This window comes from Musa acuminata, chromosome BXJ2-9, assembly GCF_036884655.1.
Source record: "Musa acuminata AAA Group cultivar baxijiao chromosome BXJ2-9, Cavendish_Baxijiao_AAA, whole genome shotgun sequence".
NCBI lineage: Eukaryota > Viridiplantae > Streptophyta > Magnoliopsida > Zingiberales > Musaceae > Musa > Musa acuminata.
In genome coordinates, this window is record NC_088346.1 from 34,832,608 (window position 1) to 34,850,784 (window position 18,177).

Genomic DNA, 18,177 nt, shown 5'->3' on the forward strand with positions numbered 1-18,177 from the left:
TTACCAAGAACTCTTAGATTATTGACGACATCCGTGAAACGGGTGTACATGTTGCCTATAGTCTCACTTGGTTGCATTTGAAAAAGCTCAAAATCATGCAATAAAATGTTAAATTTCGAGTCTTTGACTCTACTAGTTCCATCGTGCGTGATTTCAAGTGTTTGCCAAATATTGTTGAATCTCGGATTTTGATGATGAAGTCAATTGTCATTTGTTGTCTAATCTATGTGTTGAGATAAGTGTGCAGGATTAACTACGATGAAAGTTAGACAAGCAGTAGGAGTTGCGCCGGAGTCAAGTTCATGATCACGTTGGGAGTTCAAGAGTTCGACGGAAGTTCGGACGGTCGTCGGAGGTTCTGCGAGAACAGATCCGAGAAGTCCAGAAGCTTGCCAAGTGAAGCTCGTCGGAACTTGCCAAGTGGATCGTCGCAAAGTCCAGGAGTTTGCCGGAAGTCCGCAGGAGCATCACCGAGGGTTCATCGGATGATCGACGGAAGTTCGCCGAAAACTCGCCGGAAGAAGCGATTGATGCATCGGAGCAAAGCTGCAGAAATTGTCTTAGATTTAATCATAGTTAGCACATTGATTAAGTTGAAAAATGGGATGTGATCCCATTAGCTTAATCTTGGGGCAATTGGGCCCCTGAAAAGATTGAAATTGGGCCGAATGGAGCTAACCATTCGGACCCTGATTGCACCAGGAGGTGCAACCGCCTAGGCCAGGAGGTGGCACCGCCTGGGCTAAGCCTCCCAGCGAGACTGAGCGGTGCAACCTCCCCAGCCAGGAGGTGGCACCGCCTGAGCTCAGTCTTCGAGCTAGACTGGGCGGTGCAACCTCCCTGATAGAGAGGTGGCACCGCCTGAGCTCAGTCTTCGAGCTAGACTAGGCGGTGCAACCTCCCTGACAGAGAGGTGGCACCGCCTGAGCTCAGTCTTCGAGCAAGACTGGGCAGTGCAACCTCCCTGACAAAGAGGTGGCACCGCCTGAGCTCGGTCTTCGAGCTCTGCCAGGCGGTGCAACCTCTCCAGTCAAGAGGTGCAACCGCCTGATCCCGAAATTCCGGGATTTGATCGTTTTGAGCTCCAAATTTGAATTGGGTTGGGGCCTATAAATACCCCACCCATTCAGCACTGAAGGGATACAGATCCACACCGAATTCTTGATCTTTTCAGTGATTCTAAGAGCTCAAATTTGTGTAAAGTCCAAAAGTTCTCCTCTTTTCTGTTCTTCAAGTCTTGAGTTGTAAAGAGAGGAGAGAAAGGATCTGTAAGGGTTGTCTCCTGAGCCCGTCAAAAGGAGAGAAACTGTAAAAGGGCAGTTGGCCTTCGCCTATTGAAGGAAGGCCCCAAGTTGACGTCGGTGACCTCGTCGGTGGAGGAAGCCAAAAGTGGAGTAGGTCAAGACTGACCGAACCACTCTAAATCTCTGGTTTACGTTTATTTTGAGCACTTTATCATTACTGCAAACCTCCTACATAGCTACTGCTCTCTGCGCTTTTACGAACAAGTTTCTAAGTTCTAATCTTTCCGAATCTGCATTCAGATGTCAAAAGGTGTTTTCGTACGATCTTTACATTGCAGCTTACATTTACGTCTTGAATCTGTTTATAACTGCGAACTGTCTTCTGCGCTTTTACGAACGAGTTTCTTTGCAGCTTACATTTACATTTTGATTCTATTTATAACTGCAAACTGTCTTCTGTAATTTTACGAACAAGTTTCAACATTTAGACGTAAAACTGCATTTAGACGTAAATCGGCTTTCCTCGCACAATCATCAGATTTTAGTTTACGTTTAAGTCTTGATTTCAACTGCATACTGCCTTCTGCGAGTATACAAACGAGTTTCAAAGTTCAGACGTAAATCTGCGTTTAAGACGTAAATCTACGTTTAGACGTAAATCTGCGTTTAGACGTAAATCTGATTTTTACAGATTACTTTTTGAGCTATATAATAGCAGCACATTGTCTTTATACTTCTGCTTAAACTGTGCTTAGACGCAAACTGTGTTTAGACGCAAACTGCGCTTAGACGCAATCTGCGCTTAGACGCAATCTGAGTTTAGACGCAATCTGAATTTAGACGCAAACTATGTTTAGACGCTAACTGTGTTTAAACATAAACTGCACTTAATCATAAGTAATCTTAGAATCAGCTTTTGCATCAAAATAGTTTTTATCGAACGAACGCAGCTTTCGTTTTTAATCGTTGAAAGATTTCCACTGCACTAATTCACCCCCCCCCCCTCCTCCTCTTAGTGCTCTCGATCCTAACAATTGGTATCAGAGTAAGGTTAACTCTCTAACGGATTAAAACCCAAAGAGAAATGGCATACGTCGGAAACCAAGAGGGGCATTCTATTACGCGTCCACCCTTGTTCTGTGGGACGGACTACACCTACTGGAAGACCCGAATGAGGATCTTTCTTATTTCTATGGATTTTGAACTGTGGAATCTTGTCGAAAACGGATTTTCGAAGTCTTCTCTTCCAATGATCGATTGGAATGATTTGGAGAAGAAGGCTTTCGCTCTTAATGCAAAGGCTATGAATGCCTTATTTTGTGCACTTGATAAAAACGAGTTTAACCGTGTTTCAACTTGTGAAACTGCATTTGATATTTGGCACACACTCGAAGTGACCCATGAGGGCACAAGTAGAGTAAAAGAGTCAAAAATCAATTTGCTGTTACATTCTTTCGAACTTTTTCGGATGAAACCAAGTGAAACCATTGGCGACATGTTTACCCGTTTCACGGATGTCGTCAACGGTCTAAAAGGACTCGGAAAGAGCTTTTCGGATTTTGAGCTTGTTAATAAGATACTAAGATCCCTTCCTAAGAGTTGGGATCCTAAAGTCACTACTATCCAAGAGGCAAAAGATTTATGAAATTTCCCTCTTGAAGAACTAATCGGGTCATTAATGACCTACGAAATGACTTGTAAAGCTCATGAAGAGCAAGAAGACATCCTTCCAAAGAACAGGAAGGATATGGCACTCAAAACTTCTGAATGCCACTTGAGAGAAAACTCAAGTGATGAGGACTGTGATGATGACTTGACATTTCTAACAAGAAACTTTAAAAAGTTATTTAAAAGAAACAAGTTTAAGAATGATGCAAAAAATAAACTTGAACCCAAGAAGGACCAAGTAATCTGCTATGAATGCAAAAAGCCGGGACACTACAAGAGTGATTGTCCCCAAGTCAAAAGGAGAACGTCAAAGAAAAAGGCGTTTCAAGCAACATGGAATGACTCAAGCGCATCCGAAGAAGAGAAGTCCAACACCGAGCAAGTTGCTCATTATGCCTTAATGGCCATCGAAGATGAGGTAACAAATTCAATAGATGTAGATTTATCATTCGATGAATTATTAAATGCTTTCCATGAATTGTTTGATGAGTGTAAGACTATCAGTAGTAAATACAAATTGCTAAAAAAGGAGCATGATAGTCTTATTTGTAATTTCGATAAGTTAAATGCTGAACATCATGATAGTTTAAGCCCATGCATAAAATGCCATGATCTAGAAACTCTCCAAAAAGAAAACTTGCTACTTAAGAACACTTTGAAGAAATTCGAGGTTGGTAGCAAGTCATTGAACATGATCCTTACAAACAAGGGTCACGTTCCCAAAAGAAGTGGAATTGGATTCATGAGAAGTCCTCACCAAAATCCAACCACCTTCATAAAAGGCTCCATCCTACATATTCGACATCAAGACAAATGTAACTTCTTTTGTAAATTTGGACACAAGACACATTATTGTCCATTCAAGAAAATAAGTCCAAATAAATTGATTTGGGTTCCTAAAGGAACCATGATAAACTCCATGCAACATGATAAACAATGCAGATCTATCTTTGAGGCACCCAAAAGCAAATGAGTACCTAAAAATCATCCTTTCTTGTAGAAACTCACACCATCGCAAGCTAGGAGCAAGAGATGGTACCTTGATAGTGGATGCTCAAGGCATATGACCGGAGATCCATCTCAAGTCTCTAAGCTCACTAGCATAGACGAAGGCTATGTCACCTTCGGAGACAACAACAAGGGTAAAATCATTGGCAAAGGAACCATAGGTAACAAATCCAACCTTTTTATTGAAGATTTCTATTAGTTGATGGTTTAAAACATAACCTCTTGAGTATTAGTCAATTATGTGATAAAGGATATACTGTCAAATTCGAATCTAATGCTTGCATCATTGAAAAACCACATAAAAATATATCTATGATTGCATTAAAATAAAATAATGTATACACTATTGACATCAATGACTTATGTGATGAAATGTGTTTTGCGGTTATGAATAAGGATGCTTGGCTATGACACAGAAGATTAGGTCATGCTAGCATGAAACTAATCACTCAAGTATCATCTAGAGAACTTGTAAGAGGAATTCCTCATATCAAGTTCATCAAAGACAATGTATGTGATGCTTGCCAATTAGGTAAACAAATTAAGGGTAGTTTCAAAGTTAAGAATCAAATAAGCACCTCTAGGCCCTTACAATTGATCCATATGGACTTGTTCGGACCAATCTCTACATCGAGTCTAGGAGGTAGCAAATACGCCTTTGTCATTGTTGATGACTACAGCAGATATACATGGACCTACTTCTTAAAACAGAAAAATGAATGCTTTAGATATTTTACCAAGTTTTGTAAACTTGTTCAAAATGAGAAGGAATCTATGATTTCGTCAATTAGAAGTGATCATGGTGGAGAATTTCAAAACCATGATTTCAAAGAATTCTGTGAACTCAATGGATACAACCATAATTTCTCTACTCCAAGAAATCCTCAACAAAATGGGGTAGTAGAAAGAAAAAATCGAAATTTACAAGAAAAGGCAAGAACCATGTTGAATGAACATGGCCTACCCAAATATTTTTGGGCCGAAGCTGTAAACACTGCATGCTATATTTTGAATAGTGTTCTAGTAAGACCCTTACTCTCCAAAACTCCTTATGAGTTATGGAATAACAAAAAACCCAATGTCTCATATTTTAAAGTCTTTGGGTGTAAGTGTTTTATCTTAAATGAAAAGGATAACTTAGGAAAATTCGATGCTAAATCTGATGAAGGAATCTTTCTTGGTTATTCTTCGGTTTCTAAAGCTTTTCGTATTTTCAATAAAAGAACCTTAATTATTGAAGAATCCATCCATGTTGTTTTCAATGAGATTTCCGAAATTAAGAAAAATGATCTTGATGATGATGTTAACTTTGATTCTTTGAATTTAAATGAAACCCCGTCTCCAACTAGCAACTTGGATGCATCCACTTCCTTACCCAAGGATTGGAAGTATGTAGATGCTCATCCTAAGGAGCTAATCTTAGGAGACACATCAAAGGGGGTTCAAACACGATCCTCTTTTAAGAATTTTTGTGGCAACGCCGCCTTTCTCTCGCAAATTGAACCCAAATGTGTTGATGAAGCCATGAAAGATGATTCATGGATTATCGCAATGCAAGATGAATTGAATCAATTTGAGAGAAATGAGGTGTGGATGCTTGTTCCTAGGCCAAATGACCATTTAGTTATTGGTACTAAATGGGTCTTTAGAAACAAGCAAGATGAAAATGGTATCGTGGTTAGAAACAAGGCTAGATTAGTGGCCAAAGGTTTCAACCAAGAAGAAGGTATCGATTACGAAGAAACCTTCGCACCTGTGGCTCGATTGGAAGCCATAAGGATGCTCCTTGCCTACGCTAGTTGTAATAATTTTAAGTTATTTCAAATGGATGTTAAAAGCGCTTTTCTAAATGGCTTTATTTCCGAAGAAGTTTATGTTGAACAACCTCCTGGATTTGAAAATAATAGCCTCCCTAATCATGTGTTTAGATTAACTAAAGCTCTCTATGGCTTAAAACAAGCCCCATGGGCTTGGTACGAGAGACTTAGTTCTTTTCTTATCAAAAATAACTTTACAAAAGGCAAGGTTGATACTACATTGTTTATCAAGAATTTTGAAAATAATTTTCTCATTGTTCATATTTATGTTGATGATATCATCTTTGGCTCTACAAATGAATCTCTTTGTGAATCTTTTGCTAAAACTATGAGTCTTGAATTCGAAATGAGCTTAATGGGAGAATTAACATTCTTCTTAGGTTTACAAATCAAACAACTAAGCAATGGCATCTTTATTAGTCAAACTAAATATGCCATGAATTTATTAAAAAGGTTTAATATGAACAACTCAAAGGCTAGTAACATTCCTATGAGCACCTCCACTAAGTTAGAAATTGATGAAAGTGGAGAAAGCTTTGATCAAAAAACTTATAGGGGGATGATAGGAAGTTTACTTTACCTCACTGCCACCAGACCAGACATCATGTTCAGTGTAGGACTTTGTGCTAGATTTCAATCAAACCCTAAGATATCTCATCTTAAAGTAGTTAAAAAAATACTTAGATATCTTAATGGAACCACAAATCTAGGATTATGGTACCCAAAATCAGAAAATTTTGAGTTAACAGCTTATGCTGATGCGGACTTCGCTGGCTGTAGACTAGATAGAAAAAGCACATCAGGATCATGTCAATTTTTAGGACATGCCCTTGTTTCCTAGTCATCAAAGAAACAAAGCTCGATTGCTCTATCAACAACCGAAGCTGAATATATTGCAGCAAGTGCATGCTGTGCACAAGTTGTATGGATGAAAAACACTTTAGAAGATTACAAGGTTAATCTTAAAGATATTCCCATTAAATGTGATAACACGAGTGCAATATGCTTAACTAAGAATCCTATACAACACTCAAGAACAAAACATATTGATATTAGACATCACTTTATACGAGATCATATCACTAATCATGACGTAACCATAGAGTTCATTGATACTAAACATCAACTAGCTGACATTTTTACAAAACCTCTAAGTGAAGAACAATTTGATTTCATTCGAAGAGAATTAGGAATGATGAGTTGTCCGAATAGATAAATTTGTTAAAATTATTTTTCGGACTATATTGAATGATCAAATCACTTGATTGCCATATGAAAATCTGCAACAAAATCTTGTCCGAATGCATCTTATTTATTCGAATGCTATAAAACAAATTTTCTCGTACACTTTCATGAAAAATAAGTTTCTGAAATAGATTTGATGAAGTGATTCATGTGTATGTATTCCATCCTGCTAAATCTTTACATAGACAATGGCTTATAACAAAAAGGGGAAGAAGTATTAAAGCAATCTATGTAAAATTCCTCTATAAGCTTGCTATTATTATTTTCCTGGTATCATAATTATTATGTTTTTTGTTGATGACAAAGGGGGAGATATATGAATTGATAAACACTGCCATGATTAGAAATACTATGAGTGATGCTATAAACACTGCTATGATTATGCCATCCTTGCATCACCAAGAGATATATAAACATGTGCTAAAGTTTGCATTATGCCCTGAGTTGATATCTTATCATGTGAAGAAAATGCAAAACTTGCTAGAATATTTCAAATATGTGCATCATGTAATAGCGCTTCACAGCTTTATATGATAATGTTCAAACTACATGATGAATAGTTACAAACACAATCATACAAACTTGATGATGTATGTCAAGCCTTGACATCATCTTTGAAGAGATACATCATGATGAGTATCATGATGGGAGTATTGATAAGTTTAACTGATCTAACTTATCAATACGTCACTTGAATTCTTAGGTCTTGAATTCAAGGTTGACTTATCTCAACTATGGCATATAGACAGGGGGAGTTAAGGATAACTCCATTATCAATTGATTGTCATCATCAAAAAGGGGGAGATTGATGAATCTCGGATTTTGATGATGAAGTCAATTGTCATTTGTTGTCTAATCTATGTGTTGAGATAAGTGTGCAGGATTAACTACGATGAAAGTTAGACAAGCAGCAGGAGTTACGCCGGAGTCAAGTTCATGAACACGTTGGGAGTTCGAGAGTTCGAGAGTTCGACGGAAGTTCGGACGGTCGTCGGAGGTTCTGCGAGAACAGATCCGAGAAGTCCAGAAGCTTGCCAAGCGAAGCTCGTCGGAACTTGCCAAGTGGATCGTCGTAAAGTCCAGGAGTTTGCCGGAAGTCCGCAGGAGCATCACCGAGGGTTAATCGGATGATCGACGGAAGTTCACCGGAAACTCGCTGGAAGAAGTGATTGACGCATCGGAGCAAAGCCGTAGAAATTGTCTTAGATTTAATCATAGTTAGCACGTTGATTAAGTTGAAAAATGGGAGGTGATCCCATTAGCTTAATCTTGGGGCAATTGGGCCCCTGAAAAGATTGAAATTGGGCCGAATGGAGCTAACCATTCGGACCCAAAGGCTCAGTCTTCGAGCTCTGCCAGGCAGTGCAACCTCTCCAGTCAAGAGGTGCAACCGCCTGATCCCGAAATTCCGGGATTTGATCGTTTTGAGCTCTAAATTTGAATTGGGTTGGGGCCTATAAATACCCCACCCATTCAGCACTGAAGGGATACAGATCCACACCGAATTCTTGATCTTTTCAGTGATTCTAAGAGCTCAAATTTGTGTAAAGTCCAAAAGTTCTCCTCTTTTCTGTTCTTCAAGTCTTGAGTTGTAAAGAGAGGAGAGAAAGGATCTGTAAGGGTTGTCTCCTGAGCCCGTCAAAAGGAGAGAAACTGTAAAAGGGCAGTTGGCCTTCGCCTATTGAAGGAAGGCCCCTAGTTGACGTCGGTGACCTCGCCGGTGGAGGAAGCCAAAAGTGGAGTAGGTCAAGACTGACCGAACCACTCTAAATCTCTGGTTTGCGTTTATTTTGAGCACTTTATCATTACTGCAAACCTCCTACATAGCTACTGCTCTCTGCGCTTTTACGAACAAGTTTCTAAGTTCTAATCTTTCCGAATCTGCATTCAGACGTCAAAAGGTGTTTTCGTACGATCTTTACATTGCAGCTTACATTTACGTCTTGAATCTGTTTATAACTGCGAACTGTCTTCTGCGCTTTTACAAACGAGTTTCTTTGTAGCTTACATTTACATTTTGATTCTATTTATAACTACAAACTGTCTTCTGCAATTTTACGAACATTTAGACGTAAAACTACATTTAGACGTAAATCGGCTTTCCTCGCACAATCATCATATTTCAGTTTACGTTTAAGTCTTGATTTCAACTGCATACTGCCCTCTGCGAGTATACAAACGAGTTTCAATGTTCAGACGTAAATCTGCGTTTAAGACGTAAATCTGCGTTTAGACGTAAATCTGCGTTTAGACGTAAATCTGCTTTTTGCAGATTACTTTTTGAGCTGTACAATAGCAGCACATTGTCTTTATACTTCTGCTTAAACTGCGCTTAGACGCAAACTGTGTTTAGACGCAAACTGCGCTTAGACGCAATCTGTGCTTAGACGTAAACTGCGCTTAGACGCAATCTGAGTTTAGACGCAATCTGCATTTAGACGCAAACTGCGTTTAGACGCTAACTATGTTTAAACGTAAACTGCACTTAATCATAAGTAATCTTAGAATCGGCTTTTGCATCAAAATAGTTTTTATCGAATGAACGCAGCTTTCCTTTTTAATCGCTGAAAGATTTCCGCTGCACTAATTCACCCCCCCCCCTCTTAGTGCTCTCAATCCTAACAAATATCAAAAGCCGTTTCGCATGTAGAAATCCGATTGAACTCATTTTTGTCTAAAGTGCAAAATAAGGCAATCATAGCCTTTGCGTTTAAAGAAAAATACTTCTTCTCCAAATCCGACCATTCGTTCATCGGTTTAGAGGGAAGTTGAAAATCATTTTCAACAATATTCCATAAATCCAAATTCATAGAAATCAAGAAAACTCTCATTCGAGTTTTCCAATAAGTGTAGTCCAATCCGTTAAACAACGGTGGACGAAAAACCGATAAGCCCTCTTGAAAGCCATAAAGAGCTATTTCTCTCGGGTGTAAATCCGAAATGAGAAATACCGGGCTCTGATACCAATTGTTAGGATCGGAGCGGCACTAAAACGGGGGGGCGAATTAGTGCAGCGGATTAAAACTTCGGTTTTAGAAAATCTTTCGTACGATAAGAACGGAACTTGAAAAGCTTAACTTGAAAGCGTATTCTTAGAGTTGCGCAACAAAGGTAATATAAGTAACTAAAGCATGTAAGAAGGTTTGCAGTAATGTAAATAGCGACAATGAAAAGCAAACCAGAGATTACGCCGATTTTAGAGTGGTTCGGTCAAATGACCTACATCCACTTGCGAGGCCCCTCTTCGATGAGGCTCCCACCTTCCACTAGCAAATCTCCTGAAATGGAAGGGTAAATACCCCTCTTATAACCTTTTACAAGCAGTTCACCCTCTTATAAATTTTCAATAAGAAAGAAGGAGGAGAACTCTCTAGCAAATTGAAAACAAGACTTGCTAAGACTTTCTAAGACTTTTCTCTCAATCAAAATGCTTCTCAAAAGTTATAATCTCAGCTGAGATTTGAGGGGTATTTATAGGCCTCAAGAGGATTCAAATTTGGGCTCCAAATTTGAATTCTCGTGGAGTTCCCGATGCTGGCGGTGCCACCGCTTGTTAGTGGCGGTGCCACCACCTGTAACTGTCAAACGTTGACAGTGCTGGGCGGTGCCACCGCCCAGCCCAAGTGGTGCTACCGCCCAGCTCTCGGGCACTGGGCGGTGCCACCGCCTACAGTGTTTTCAGCCCACTAGTTGGGCTTCAATCTTGCCCCAAACTAGTCCGAACTTGGGCCCAATTGGCCCCTACTTGGGTTATAGGATTAACACCTAATCCTAACCCTAATTAACATGCTAACTACGAATTTAAAGACATTTTCTAAGCTATTACAAAGTCTGTAAGTCAAGACTTCTTCTGGCGAACTTCCGACGGTCTTCCGATAAACTCTCGGAAACCATTCTGCGGACTCCCGGCAAGCTCCTAGACTTCACGATTTGATCTTGGCGAGTTCCAACGAGCTTCTTCGGTAAGCTCCAATCTTTCTCGGTGAGCTCCGCGAACTTCCAACGAACCTTCCGGCGAGCTTCCAAAAAACCCTTCAGCAAGCTCCCTACTCATTCTCGGCTAGTTCCGGCAGCATTCCCGACGAACCTTCGGACTTCTGTCGAACTCTCGAACTCCCAACGAATCCTTCGCGCTTGACTCCAGCACTTTGTTTCGCTTTATGTCTTCATTGTTATCGTAGTTAATCCTGCACACATAATCCAAAACTCTACTCCGATCTAGACAATTGTTACAACGCGAATTGACATTCTGTTGCCCGGCACGTCATTGGTTGGCGCTTCGTCCGATTCTTCGGTGCATCGTCCTCTCTTGCGGCTTGTTGCCCAATCGGTGGTTGACCTCCGCAACCCCGATATCCTTGGCGCAATTCCGCTCTTGGCCCGATGTCCGACGTCCGAAGCCTTCTATCATCCAATATCCTAACGTGATCTCCTCCAACGCAACGTCAATTCCTCCTGCGTTAACTATCTAATCCTGATCGAGTAGACCTGCATTACTCAAAATGCAGTTAAACATCTAAACATGATTAATTAGTTTCATCATCAAAATCTGAGATTCAACATATTGATCTTTGAGGGAGATCACTCATTGGAACACTATAGGGGTTCCACCCTCCTAGAAGTTGACCAAATGACTACAATTATAGATAGATCTAAGTGAGCTACCCCTTTTGCCCTCAATCTTAACCAACTAGCCCAATAAAAGAGGGTGGTAGCTAGGAAGCCCAAAGGCCCAAATATAAACCCTAGCCACTCTTCTTTATAGGATAGAGGCGACTATGTGGGGTTTATTACAATCTCACAAGGTTTTATTAGCTACTTCTTGGTTAAGTAGGGCCCAACCCTACTATGATCCTATCACATCGCCTAGTCTGGCATTACCATCGCTTAATAGCCTCGGAGATCGGGCTCTTGGAGACTAAGCCTCTAACGGTTCCATCGCCTGGTCTGACGATGTCATCGCCTGACCCAACTTTTGGGTCATTGAATAGGCCTCCCAATCGACCCAATGGGCCCCTAATTGAGTTGGTCTAATTACATTCAAAACCAACTCAATTGCAACCTAAACTACTTCAATCAAGACATAATTGATTATAAGCATGAATTACATATTGTCCAATATGTCATTGGATCGTTTGGCGTTTCGTTTGACCTTTTGACACTTCATTCGACCTTTCAGCATATCGTCTTCTCATTCGATGTATTACCCAATCAGCATGTTGACCTCAGCAACATTCGATCTCCTTGGCATAAGTTTCGATCATTTTAGTCCGATGCCCGAACTCATGACCTGAAGCCTTCTACTTATAGGTTGACCAGTCCTTTGGCCCGACGTCCAATCTTTTGACATGATCCATTCCGGCCCAACCTTTGATTCCACTACTTTAATCGATTTGTCTTTCTCTAATTGAAGCTAGTCTTGTGTCACTTAAATGCACATTAGATCATAACTCATCAATTCATTTTATAATCAAAATTCGAGATTCAACAATAATTTTATAATATATAATAATATTTTAATTTTAAAATTTTATTATTAGTAAATAATAATAATTGATTTGTGATGTTAGAATGATTATTTGATTTATATTGATCTATTAAGCTTGAGTGAATTTTAATATTAATTTAATTATTAAAATTCTTATTTTTGGATCAGCATAATAGTTCTTATTTATTTAATTAAATATATAAATATATGTTTCAATAATTATATATAAACTTCTATGATGTAATTAATTTTAAATGTAAAATCATGAATTTAAATTTTAATTAATTGATTTGAGTTATTCTTTAATAATTTTAAATATTAAAATCTAATTTGATAAAAAGAGTCGAGTTTGACTTAGTTATGTTGATTTGTTAGACCAGATCGATTCAGCCCATATGGTTATGTACGACCTAGCCTATGTGGTCATATACGATTTAACCCATATTGCTAAATATAACCTAGCCCATGTGATTAGGCATTGCTAGTCATAGGTGTCTTACAAACCAATCATGTGAGTGATGACACATGTGAAATGACATATAGTCTGTTTGCTTATTATTATTATGGTATTTTCTCATTTTATATTGATTAATGCATAAATATATTATGGTATTCATGGATTTATGCAATGGGAATAAAACCGATCCACCTTTAAACATAGACCCTAAATAATTCTGATCATAGATTATTTGATAGGGACATCGAGATAACCAGACAGATTAGTGTGCTATATACCCATTCATATGATGGATGCGGTTGGTCTCATAACTGCTTATGTGGAGAAACTAGGGCTATAGTGTAGGTGCTTATTGGAGAATGAGTTCACTCATTGATTCGCTCATAGAATATTAGATGGTTGATGTGTAGGGAAATCTAAGGGTGACATCACATGCGCAATGAAAAAATAGAAAATAAAAACCCCAAATTTTCAAAAAGGTGTTCATCGTCGTGTGAAGATTGTTGTGTAAAAATCCGCAAAACTTAAAACCACACGTGAGATAGTTGTGTTACCTAGCGAGATCGTATATCCCTGAATCCCTATTGATCTGTAGGAGATGATGAAAGAAGTCAAGTGTCATCCTCTCTAGCGGTGATCCACATAACAGGGCTATGATAATGTTCCTCAAATCGCTACCTAAATCTTCACACTTACCATCTAAGAAGGAGAAGAGAATAGGAGGTGACAACTAAAAAACCTTTAGCCTATGGGCCTTTGGTTCTCTCATATTTATAGAGGCCACTTGTCAACTTAACCCTAATGGATCTTGCCCTATTGGGATTCACTTGACTCATCGACTACGAATATACTATGCTACTACGAGAATCCAATCATTTAGACCCATCTGTCTTTAGTTATCGTATACATATAATCTCTCATTCATCTAATATCCCAAAGATCGTATACCAGGCATGGTGCTATCAGACTAGTATGATTTCTATTTAAGTCTCGTTCTAATATGATTCTTCCGGAGAACTCTTTTTCTCTTAATCCGAATGACCCTAGCTATAGATTTGTTCAAATAAGAACATATAAGATATTTCTATCGACACTCAGTAGTCCTCGTAAAGTTAATTATCACTATCACTGTCACTCTCGATAACCAATTGTACTAGAACATTTACCATTATAAGGATTTGAATTCAAGGATGAAAAAAAAAAATAAAATAAATAATTTACTATTATAAGGATTTGAATTCAAGGATGAAGAAAAAAAATAAAAAAAAATAATTAAATATTAATTTATTATTCTTTTAATAAATCTGAAATGTGACACAACATCAGCTCATATGCTTCGATCTTGGTTGGTAGACATTGCTTCGAACTGTTAAATTATTGTCGCTGTCAATTCATCGGAAAACTTCGGCAAATACAGGTGACTAAATCGTATATTTCTATCAATTCATCCAAAACTGAAGTCAAGCCTGTGGATTAGATAAAACTGCATTCGTAACATGGAGGCTCAGAGTAGCTGCTGCAATCGAAAGCTTCTCTCACCAGCCTCACAAGAACACTTGGAAGCTATAGTTCCTACATGCAGCACACCAACGATTAGAAGCTAGAAAACGATGATGCCTAAAACAGTTGAGGAGAACACGTGCAGCTCAAACATCATTACCTTTTAATAGCCTCAGCAAATGAGATTATATAAGAAGAAAAATCAATTCACAAAGTCAGAATAAATATACAAAATGGAAATTGCTGCAACATATAGTAGTGACCAAGGATAAGGTGATAGCAAAACTCTCCGAGCTATATAGTCTTTTGGGAATAACCTTGAAGTTTTAACTGGCTCTTCCCAGTAAAATGATTTGATTGTCCACATACACTTCCCAGCAAGAGAAAGCAGTTTTATCATTAGTTATCCAACGACTGCCATTGCAACAGATGAACAAAATGGCCAAATCATCATATGGTCCGATCACAAGACTACAAAACCGTTGACTTTGGCTCACCTACACCCTCCACTGGATCAAGATAACAAGTAAAAATCAGCTAAAGACTTCGCCGCAGTTAGTCTGCTCACATGATTTCAACATGAATTATAATAAAATTCTTCAAGACTGATTTCAGCAAGATAACAAGATGGAAACTTAGGATTGCAGCAATATTCTAACAGAAGCTTAAGACCATGCTAATGCTATTTTAAATAAATGATAACTTTAAATAGTAGTGGAGGAACAACTAAAGAAGAAATCATAATTAAAAGATCTTCAATTAAAGCAATAGAAAAGGTTGACAATCTATAGAAAACATTAATACCAGCCTAGGTAATAACTAAGAGCTTGCAGTTTATCAAATTGTGCATAAATTAACAGCCTCCACTACAAATGAAATCATGCAGTTGAACCATGTCCGATTATAGTAAAGCACTGTAAACATCTCTTTTTAATTTTTATGGGAGAATAACTAAAAAGAAGCTTCTGGTCCTGCAGACCAAACAGGGAAAATAAAATAGATATGTAAGATGACTCACATGGAAGGTACATTCCGACGGAGGATTGCGGCAGGTAAACATTTTTCAACAATAATAACCAATATAGATCAAGTGTAGATCATCAATATAGTGGCTTCCTTACTCCATGTCTGATACCTTAACCAACAATTTTTCAACTCCTTTGATGGACAGCAAAGTAAATCAACAAGCAAAACAAAGTAATATTCCATGAAGTAGTTAAACAAACTTAACCAAATAAAGATGAACCTGCATCAAAAACAGGAATAACAGGATACCATCCCTTCAGCATTCTTAATACACTAAACATCACCAACTGTTCTTGATCTATCATATACTTGTAAAGCCATGATAAATTCCTTTCTCCTCTTCTCCCCCCTTTTTGGGTTGTCATTTTTTTTACTAATCTGTCGGTTGCAAACCATCGATTTATCCTGTTCAAATATGAAACTACTTGAGAATGCATTTACAAGATCCAAAGGGTGGAAGGCGAGATTTAACTCAAGTAGATAATATTAGGTAGAATGTTGCTTATGTACAAAGTAGAAAAGAGGCAGATCTGACACAAACAACAGATCTGGTTTGATAAGATCAAACCCTCAACCCTAATGCAACTTAAAAGCGTAAACATTAAGGGGGAAACGGAGATCGCAGGTAATCGCGAGATAGATCAAAAGAGAATGGTAAAAGAGGGAATAGAAAAACCAGTCTCCCGGCCGTGGATCAAACATCAGAGGCGGAGAACCGTGTCCTGGAAGTCGTCATCTTGCGGTGGAAGGAGGTTGAGATCGAACAGCATTGGCTGCCAGAACTCCGACGACAAGATATCACCGTCGTCAATGACGGAGGATGACGATCCGCAGTCGCTGTGGCAGCCTTCTACGGCGAAGAGGTCATGCGGGGGCGGCGGATCGACCTGCCTCCTCGCACGCGACGATCGGGGATGGATCGGCGCCGCGGGCACCCGCGGCCCGCTGAAGGACTCCAAGGTGCTGCTGAGGCTGCTGGACGCCGGTCGTTGCGGTGGGGGGAGGCAGTGGTGGGAAGGGAAGTTGGTCCTGGCATCCGGGCCGCGGAGGGCGATGGCAGCGGCGTCGTAGGCGCAGGCCGCGGCCTCCGCCGTGTCGAAGGTGCCGAGCCAGACCCTGGCCTTCTTCCAGGGGTCCCGGATCTCGGCGGCGAACCGGCCCCATGGCCGCTTCCGGACGCCGCGGAACCTTGCCGGCCCGTCGGGTACCTCCGCCGCTGTCGGCCAACCCTTGCGCATCGAGAAAAGAAGGGGATTAGAGCCAAAACCTCACTCTCTCAACCTCTTCTCTTCTCCAACCGAAAGTCTACTCTCCTCGATCGACATTATTAAGAGCCAGACGTAACGATCGTTCGATCACGAAGGACGTCCATCGCATCTAACGAGATCTAAAGTACAGATAGATTCATCGGAGGTAATTACATAACTACTGTTAACATTTCGATTTTTATATTTTCACATCTCAATACTTATAAAATTAAAATATTTAATCACGTTATTCTAATAAAATCTTTTATTTTTAATTTTATAAAATTATTTTTTAATCCTATATAAGGATCTTAATATTTTACTTTTGTAAGTACAAGAATCCATTATAACTTTTAAAAATATAAAAATAAAGATAATAATAATAATTAATTATAAAAAATAATATGTAATTAGTTCGATTCATCGTACTAAAACTTAAATGATAAGATAATAGTAGTAGGCTTTGCAGAAAAAAAAAAAACATAAAAAGGAAGACTTCACATGTACTTGTAGACAAATAATAGTATTAATAATAAATAATTAACAGATAACACGAGCCATCACTAATTTATTTCTAAGAAAAAATCCCTCACATAATCACATAATCTTATAGTTGAAAACATAATATCTCCGTATTTATATCTGTGTAAAAAGATGTGTGAGAACTTTTTTCAAAAAAAAAATATTAACTTAAAAACTAATTGCATTTCTAACTCATGTTCTTCGAGGTATAAACAAATGATTTTGATCGATTATCCCTCCATAAATCGAAAGATTTATAAATCTTAACTTTATTAGCTAATCTCTTATCAGCTTTAAGATACTCTATCTAGTCAAATATACCTCTAATCACTCTATATAGTTAAATATGTCTCTAATGCTATTAATAAATAAATCTTTTTTTTTTAAATTTAGTCAAATATGCCTTAATGCTTTTAACAAATAAATCTCATTATTTGAATATTTAACTTTGATTTTGACCTCAATATCTAATTATTGGATTCCTTCCCGTAGTACAACTTATGTCATTACTCGAGTCTGATGAACTAACTAGCCTATCAACTTCGTTTAGTCTAAACCACTAACCAAAATGCTTAAGCTGAAATTAATAGTAGTACACTCATCAAATCCTTATAAGTCAATCTTAATCCTGCCCACTTTTGATGTGAGACTAATCAGGGGTGTTACACCTTAAATGTCATCAACTCATTACTGACAGTTGTCATCTCCATATAATACCCAACAATAATGCATTTATCATTATAGTCATCTGTTAAGAAATCTGTACTAATTTTATTATCCTACAAATTAAACGCCCCATCAATCCTCAACTTATACCAGCCCTTAAGGGGCTTTATCCATCTTACATGAATTTGGCATATCATTGTAAAATATCATTCAAACAAAAAATTCATAGTTCTATATACTATGGAAGAGTTGGGAGCTCCTATAACTTGTGTCACAAATTATCTCTACT

The 18,177-nt window shown here is 38.5% G+C and overlaps 1 protein-coding gene across 1 annotated transcript; it reads right to left on the bottom strand.

The window, feature by feature from the left end:
- Nucleotides 1–14,583: 14,583 nt before the first annotated feature.
- Nucleotides 14,584–16,807, bottom strand: LOC135623376 (ethylene-responsive transcription factor 3-like). The gene is made up of 2 exons (XM_065126293.1): nt 15,446–16,807; nt 14,584–14,936 (listed from the first exon to the last, which is right to left on the bottom strand). Exon 1 carries the CDS (start codon nt 16,689–16,691, stop codon nt 16,155–16,157), a length of 537 nt encoding a protein of 178 aa, XP_064982365.1. The 5' UTR covers nt 16,692–16,807; the 3' UTR covers nt 14,584–14,936; nt 15,446–16,154.
- Between the last annotated feature and the right edge of the window lie 1,370 nt (nt 16,808–18,177).

Bases quoted from the DNA above. Each gene is read 5' to 3' on its own strand.
- LOC135623376 (XM_065126293.1), bottom strand. From the start codon at position 16,691: ATGCGCAAGGGTTGGCCGACAGCGGCGGAGGTACCCGACGGGCCGGCA.